This window comes from Amblyraja radiata, chromosome 5 (assembly GCF_010909765.2).
Source record: "Amblyraja radiata isolate CabotCenter1 chromosome 5, sAmbRad1.1.pri, whole genome shotgun sequence".
NCBI lineage: Eukaryota > Metazoa > Chordata > Chondrichthyes > Rajiformes > Rajidae > Amblyraja > Amblyraja radiata.
Genome location: NC_045960.1, coordinates 3,733,081 through 3,741,852, shown reverse-complemented (window position 1 = coordinate 3,741,852; position 8,772 = coordinate 3,733,081). Strand labels below are relative to the sequence as shown.

General features: G+C 42.0%; 1 protein-coding gene across 4 annotated transcripts in view; it reads right to left on the bottom strand.

The window, feature by feature from the left end:
* Positions 1 to 1,506: 1,506 nt before the first annotated feature.
* The window catches only part of tjap1 (tight junction associated protein 1), a 123,401-nt gene continuing 116,135 nt past the window's right edge, over positions 1,507 to 8,772 (bottom strand). For all 4 annotated transcript variants that reach the window (XM_033020524.1, XM_033020522.1, XM_033020525.1 and 1 more), the window contains one exon: positions 1,507 to 5,177. In XM_033020524.1, the coding sequence (XP_032876415.1) occupies positions 3,855 to 5,177 (1,323 nt within the window). In that variant the 3' untranslated portion in view covers positions 1,507 to 3,854. The remainder of the gene's footprint in view (positions 5,178 to 8,772) is intronic.

Sequence of the window (8,772 nt, the reverse complement as noted above, 5' to 3'; positions counted from 1 at the left end):
TCAACATGTTGAAAAATGTCCACGAGAGCCCTGAGTACCGACGAGTGGCCATTATCAAATCTCCGAGTTCGAATCAGGACAAACTCGGGTGAGCTCTTGGAATGAACTCGTACTGTGGGACAGGGCCATAAGAGTGAAGTCCTTGCAGATTTTCTCTGCTGTTTGGAGAGCAGTGTTGCTTATTGGCTCACTCCTGGGAAGACACAGATTGCATTGCTGTAGTATACTTTTGTAATGAAGTCGTAAGATTATATACCAATCTGTTCCAACCAAACTTTATGTCCTATCTGTTATATCTTTGCAATCCAATTGAATGTATCTACTTGGGAAGCAAACTATGAAATATGGGACCACTGATAAGCTTGTCAGTTTAAATATCACGCAAGATAGACATCTTGCGTGATATTTAAACTGACAAGCTTATCATGGAGCTGTGGTCCTGAGACGTCCAGGCCATGATTAAGTGTATTAAAATACTAAAAGGTATTCAGATTACCAAAGAGGTTATAAAACAGCCGAGATAAAATCCCAGATATACAATCCTCTGATGCTTGGTCATACACATTTTCAGTGCCATGGAGAAAGACAACTTGGAGAACATCTAAAAGGCAAGATATCAACCAAGGATTGGCAGAAAAGCTGAAAAGATAACAACACTAATGCTGAAAGCTGGGAAAAGGTGCTCTGGCTCATAAGTCACGGTGCATACTAATCAAAAGTAGACCCATTGGCTATGAAATAAGAGTATAAGATGATGTTATGAACCAGCTCGATACTATGCTTAAATCAGTACATAGTCCTCAATCAGCAGGCCCAACACTTGGCCTGAGTTCATTACATAAAGTCTAATCCCAACCCCATAGTTCATCCGTGTCCAGTGTGGTGGAAAACCTGAAGACAAATGCATACTGATTGACCACAAATAATATCATCTATAGCCTGGGATGTTACAAAATTGCAATCATTTTTGCATTTGAAGAATGATAGAATTTGTTGAATATTTTCCAGACGGGAAAAAGCTATCAATCTGAAGCTATCAATTCTTTCATTCCATAGATGCTTTCTGTCCTGCTATTTCCAGTATTCTCTATTTTGTTTTTATATATTGTGATTTTATAAACCTGACTGAGAAAACTGAGTGTCCATGTCCCAGCAGTCAAGATGTTGTTGAAGATGGTTGTAAGACCCTTGCTATCTACTTTTATTACTGTGAAGCCCAACTTTCATTTTGTCACCAGCAGTCAACCAAGCAAGATCGCATGACAGAACTGCTTTAAAGTGAAGTTTGCAAGCCTTATGCAAACTTACCATTTCTTTAAAATTTCAACTTACATGAGGATGATTTCACAGAGGGAAACCCCATGCCTAAAATAGTAAAATTACTGATTAGTAAAACTTAAAATTCCAAACATCGGGTAAATTCAGTTGCCTGGTCCAAACTACAAGCTTACGACTTGATTACACAATAGATTTACATTCAAGCTAGTCAATATTCTAACTGAGATGTATGACTCTATAAGTCCAAAAGGGGGGAGAGGGGAAATAGAACCTGCATTGATCGATATATTATTTGAGGAGCCACCAGTTAGATTGTTTTTCTATTATTTGTGCGTTCCCCAAGAGTATGTTTCCCCCAGAATCGTTATCTTTTGTAGTTGTTCCCATGTGTGTTATTATTTGAGAAGGACTGAGGAATGTTACCAGCAGTGGAGATTCCTGAGAAGCTACTGAAGGTGAGTTACCATTTGTAGGGATCCCAGGAGTGTTATCATTTGAGGGTGTTCCCTGGAGTATGTTGCAAATTGCAGGGCTCCTACGATTGTATTATCATTTGTTGGAAGTTCCCAGGAGGTAGTTACTATTCGTTGAGTTCCTGGGAGTGTGCTACTGTTTGAGAGTGCTCCTGGGAGCATGTTACCATTTGCAGTGGTTTCTCAGAACTGTGGCGCACCACCTGGGGAGGGAAGATTCCCAGCAGCATTTTAACATTTGTGTGTTTAGTTGGAGTGGATGTTTTGTGCGAGTGCCCGGGTGGTCTTGGAAAATTCAACATTTGCAGCAGAAACCAAATGAAATGGTGAAACAGATTTTACTTTGTGACCCATTGCTAAATTTGGCAGCTTATACTCATTTTATAATACTATAGATCTTGCTTAATGATAAGGCTGCACTCTGCATTAACCACCCAAAAGATAAGGACCTTTAATACTTAAGTTTGTTTCACTTTTTAAAACTTGAGACATGGAATACTGTCATGAAATAAGCTAAAGAGGTCATTTCCCATATCAGCAGAATTGAGCAGGGAGGATTAATACAATTAATACAATACAATGTCACTGAGGGATGGACATTTTAAAATAAATTTAAAAGAATGGCAGCAAAATCGATCTGGTTCCATTTACAAAAGCATTTATCTGTATTTCAATATTGAACATAAATACCCTGGATCAATGTGGTGGTAAAAAAGGGAAATTAATAGTTGCTGGAGGACTCAGTGGGACAGGCAGCATCTGTGGAAGGAAATCGACAGATAGATTTTCAGGTCGAGTCCGTTCACCTGCACAAGTCCTGAAACAGCGACTGCATTCTGGCCATGGATGCTACTGGCCCTGGAGTTCCTCCAGCAGCTTGTTTAAAAAAAAAATCCAGAATCCAGCATCTGCAGTCTCTTCTGTCTACAAAATGAATGGTAGCTGTTGAATGTCCCACAAAATCAAACCACAGAGGCAGCAAGTAACCTCTGGGATGGATTTGGGCACTGCAGATGTTGGAGGCTCTGCTTTGATGGTTGGAAAATGATAACACACCACATAAGACTTGTAAATCTCATTTCTCTACAGTTGATCAACAGTCAGTCTGCAATCAGAGAGCTTTAATATATCTTTCTTTCCACCATCCCTGTTTTGCACTCGAGGCTGCAAACCATGGGAACTTTCCATTTCCTCATGGTATTAATCCAGATTCAAGCAATCTTGGATCACCTGCCCAGGCAGTAGCAGTGCGAATATGTGGTAATATTTTGGGGAAAGGTTTACCTGTTTATTGGGTTGCAGGCACTAAGTTTGACGGCAATCTGGAATTTTTAAACGTTTGTACCAAGAGTATCTGAAGAGTTTCCATCTTGTACTTGGCTCTGTCAAGCATATCATTTGTACTCAAGGTGTTCAATAAAGAATTATTGGCAGAAAAACAAACAAAAAACACCTAATCTACTGTCCTTTCAGTGGACTAAATTAGGCAGCTATGAGATTAGTGGTGACAATGAGTCAAACATGTGAATCACTGATTCACGTCATATTATAATGCAACGGGCAGGGAAATTACAAATACTAAAAAATGGTCTGAATATTCAAGTTTGCATCCAAATTAAACCCAACAGGTGTCAGCTACAACTTTGAAATAAAGCCTACACCTGGCATTTTTAACAGAGATCACTGTAAATTTAATGCCAACCAAACTATGATTGTAAAATATTCAATCACTCGCATTGCTCTTAAAGCATGCAAGGGAGACGACATTAAGTACAAATAGACATAAAAACCAAATTAAAAACACAAGACATGCTGAGAAATTACCTGCCTTCATCCAGCATGGATACTCTTCTGGAATCTGAGTTCCTTTCTGCAAAGATTTAATTCATTACAAAATGATTTTCTTAGAAAATACTGATGTACTACCTTTTGAACTCAGATTCACTAAACTGCACATGCTGATTAGTTTGCTTTTGACCAGCTTCCTAGGAGACGATCTGTGAATTTCTATAAGCACTAAAAAAGTTAGAAGTTCTTTTTTTTTTGCTGAGTGACATTTTGCATGGCAGCAGTTTACTACAATGCACATAGCACCTCAGAGATCTAGTCCAGAAGGGTGCCCTGCTCCTGTGCCCTAATTAAACTGTCCTTTCGTGATAAGTGATGGACACCCATCCTTTTTGGACTCTTCTGTCGTCCCCCTAAAGCTATTGATGGTTTGTCTCCAATCTCTTCCAGATCATCCTGCACAGAGGTCTGGTCTTCAAAGAGTAGAACTTCTCGTTCTTCTACCAAGCTGTTGCCAGAGACGGTATCTGTGTATTCTTTGTGCTTCTGCACTGGACTACACTGTACGTCCGGCTGATCAACATCTGAAGTGTGAAGCAGCTGCTCTCCTTCTTCCCGAGAGAACTCACTCCCGTAATCAAGCATATGTTTGCTTTTCCGTAATTTAGAATCTGTGCTGTCTGTATCCAGGCTGGAATCTCGGCTCATTGTCCAACTGCAACTTTGGACAGATTCTTCTCCATCTGAGTAAGCTAGCCTCCTCTCACCCACAGCAATTTTATTGCCCAAACTATTCTGCAATTCTTGGACTATTTCATTACTGAAGGATGTTCGATGGGCAATAACCCTTTCAGAAACAGGTGCTACCTTCTCCACAAACATTCGCTGCAGGTTTGCGAGTAGATCTTCTTCCGAACTTGTTGAGCTAGCAAATGCACTTGACATTTGAGGCGGACTATTGAAAGGGCTTGACTGAGCTGATTGAAACTGATTGCCCGTTCTTCTGGGTGTGTCTGACCTTGGTGACTGGTACTGCCTGGTTACCTGCCCTGACTTCCTCCCGTCTGATGACGGACTGCTGGGTACAGTTCGCTGTCGCTCCAGCCCATCCTCCTCTCCTTGGACCAAACTGAGCGATATGGCTTGTCTGGTGGCATATGTACAGTTAGGTAAGGGACTGTTCTTTGGCATTTTAACCTTATCATCAGAAGTGAATTCAACGACAGCTTTGCGGCCAGGGAAAAAGTTCTGAGGTGGAGTAGGATATGGGTTCAGCCTCTCAAAGGTGGGTGTCTCGTCTGGTGTGTTCTCTGAACATATCTGCCGCCTACACATCCCTTTTTGGGGCATAACTGCCTCGGTCATGTCTTGACCTGCCTCTTTTCCTGTACTTTTGACACCATTCGTACTGCCACTCATGTCCACATGAACAAAGACATCCTCTGCCATTGGCTGATTGCTGTTGCTGGATTTGGCCGAGTTCAGGATGAGTGGCTCAGGCTTTTCCAACACTCTGGCGATGACAGAAGTTGGCACAACGTCCGAAGAACTACGAGTAGGGATCGATTCCCGTCCAGGTTGGAAATCTTCACTGGATTCCAGATGTTTGTTCACCATCTCTTGAAGTACAAAAGGAAGCTGCAAATAAAACAGAACTCCCACTTTAACCAATCTTGTGGCTTCTCTTTTCACATAAGGAAAGCAGATTAAGAAAGCACAATCATGTAAATAAGGAGTAGAATTGCAGCATTTAAAATGTTCATTTCAGTGTGCTTCAGATACTAGAAATCTCTTTCTGCATCTCAATGAGCATTCAAAGCAATTAGAATTGCAACAACTATATTGGCATAAAGCCTAAAATTAGATGACATCAACAGGAAATGTCCGTATTCTAACTGACTGCCAGGATAGTGGGCCTATGATTTGATGTGTTTGTAGCCTGTGTTTTGAGGATAGATCTTTGCCTTGGTACTGCACTGTATCTTAGTACTGTACTAAGGGCATGCGTAGGTGAGATACACTATTGTTTGTATGGGAGATTAAGGAGTTGAATCGAGTAGTTGAGGGAGTACACGTAGTGGATGGATCCATATGCCATTGAGCAGAGATGCAGGACCAAGACCCAGAATTGTGTTGATGACAGCAACTGGACAAGGATCTGGTATTGTGTTGACAACAGATGTAAGGCCAAAGAACCAGAATTGTGTTGAGAACATATGTTAGACAAAAACCCACTAAGTTGTTGAGGCAGATATTGTTGAGGCAGTGCTGGTGCACTGTCAAGGGCAAATGTGGAACAGGAATTGGGTCGAGGACAAGGACCTAGTATGCTGTTATGGACAAGTGTTGGACAAGGACTTCTAATTGTGTCAAGGGCAGATGTTGGACAAAGGCCTGGTATTGTGCGTGTTGGGGGCAGATGATCGATAAAATCCTGGTATTGTGTTATGGACAGATATTGTACAAGGACCTTGTATGCTGTTGGGGACAGATGCTGGGCACGGACCATGTATGCTGTAAAGGACAGATGTTGGATGAGGCATCTTATCGGAACAGATGTTGCGAGAAGGATCCGGTATATTGCTGAGGACACATGTTGGAAAAGGACTCGGTTTTGTCAGCAAGGATAGATGTTGGACAAGCACAGTGCAATGTTGAGGACAGATGTTTAACTAGAAACAGGTATTGTGTCAAGGACAGCTGTTAGACAAAGACTTTGGAATTCTGTCAAGGACGAATATTGGACCTGGCATTCGTGTCAAAACCTGATATTAGATAAGGGCCAGGTATTGTGTCGAAGACAGATGGTGGATAAAGACCTGGTATCCTGTTGAAGCCAGATGTTAGAGAAGGACCTGATATTGCTTTGTGACAGATATTGAACAATGACCTGGTGTGCTGTTGAGGATAGATGTTGGGAAAGACACAGCGGCTGTCAAGGACAGATGTTGGACAAGGATCTGGTATGCTGTTGAAGATAGATGTTGGATAAGGACCTGATGTTGTGTTGTGGACAGATATTGGATAAGGTCCTGGTATACTGTTGAGGACAGGATTCAGATTAGGTTGTTGTATTGTGTCGAGAGAAAAAAAACTGGTATTTTGATCAGGATAGATTGTGGATGACCCGGCATTGTGATAAGAACAGATGTGCGTCCAGAACTTGGTATTGTGTTGAGGACAAATGTCAGTCGTAGACATAGTACTTCCACTACTTTTATAGTTTATTTGTTTAAGCTAAAATAAAGACAGGGTGATTAGGTCTGTAATTACTTTTTTTTTTTTAATTAAGAATAACTGGAGTTTTTATTGACAGGTTTTGTTTTGCTCATGGATTATGTTTTAAAGTGTGTTTTTTTAAATTTAAAGATATAACAGTGGAGCTCAGTCCCACATGTGTACATCTGCAAATGGGGAATTACAGGAAAGTTCCAAGTGGCTTGGATAACCACATCTTTTGGAAGTGCCACCAGTTTGACCATTGGGTTTCGGAGCTTGAGCATTAGCTAGAGCACTGTGTGCATCTGTGAGGTTGGGAGTTATATGGATAGCCTGTCTTAAGAGGCCACCTTTCCGTTTAAGGAAAGGAAGTCAGAGAAGGAACAAGTGTCTTCCAGACAGAGGGAGGCAGACGGTGAAGGAAACCTCAGAATATACATCACCTAGTACTATTCTCGGTGGTGAAGATAAATCTTCCTCTCGGAAGTGCAGTCAGAGGCAAGGTGCTGTGGGAGGAACAGCTGCATAATGGGGGAGGAGCAAGGACATCTATGGAAGGAGAATCAATGGTGAGGGGAATGGACGGGTGCTTCTGTGGTTGTAAACAGGAATCTGGGATGATATGTTGTCCCTCTGGTGCCTGGATCAAGGATCTCACAGATTGGCTTCAGGGCATTCTAATGTCACAACTCAGATTGATACAAAGAACATATGTACAATGTAGGATAAGGTCCAGCAATTTGAATTGAGAAAGCCTGTTGGATTATAAAGCAGGATCTCTAAGATTATGATCACTAGATCACTGCTGGTGAGTTTCGGTATATTTCATGGAGATTAGATTACTTTAGATATATGGTGTAGAAACACACCATTTGGCCCACCGAGTCCGCAGCGATCTGCGATCCCCATACAATAACACTAACAGAGAAGTGTGAGATGTTGCATTTTGGGATGTCGAACAAGGACAGGACCTACACAGTGAATGGTAGGCCTCTGGGTAGTGTTGTAGAGCAGAGGGATCTAGGAGTACAGGTGCATGGTTCCTTGAAGGTCGAGTCGCAGGTAGATAAGGTGGTCAAAAAGGCTTTTAGCACTTCATCAGTCAGAGTGTTGAGAATAGAAGTTGGGAGGTCATGTTGCAGTTGTATAGGACGTTGGTGAGACCGCATTTAGAATATTGTGTTCAGTTCTGGGCACCATGTTATGGGAAAGATATTGTCAAGCTTGAAAGGGTTCAGAAAAGATTTACGAGGATGCTGCCAGGACTAGAGGGTCCTGAGCAATAGGGAGAGGTTGAGTAGGCTGGGTCTCTATTCCATGGAACGCAGGAGGATAAGGGGTGATCTTATAGAGGTGTATAAGATCATAAGAGGAATAGATCGGGTAGATGCACAGTCTTTTCCCAGAGTAGGGGAATCGAGGACCAGAAGAATAAGGTTCAAGGTGAATGGGAAAAGATTTAATAGGAATCCGAGGGGTAATTTTTTCACACAAAGGGTGGTGGGTGTATGGAACAAGCTTCCAAAGGAGGTAGTTGAGGCTGGGACAATCCCATCATTTAAGAAGCAGTTAGACAGGTACATGGATAGGACAGGTTTGGAGGGATATGGACCAAGCGCAGGCAAGTGTAGCTGGGACATTGTTGGCCGGTGTGGGCGAGTTGGGTGGAAGGGCCTGTTTCTAAACGGTATCACTCTATGACTATGACTATCCGACACACATTAGGGATAATTTACAATTTTACCAAGCCAATTATCCTACAAAACTGTAGGTCTTTGGAAACATAGAAAACAGGTGTAGGAGTAGGCCATTCGGCCCTTCGAGCCTGCACCGCCATTCAATATGATCATGGCTGATCATCCAACTCAGTATCCTGTACCTGCCTTCTCTCCATACCCCCTGATACCTTTAGCCACAAGGGCCACATTTAACTCCCTCTTAAATATAGCCAATGAACTGGCCTCAACTACCTTCTGTGGCAGAGAATTCCAGAGATTCACCACTCTGTGTGAAA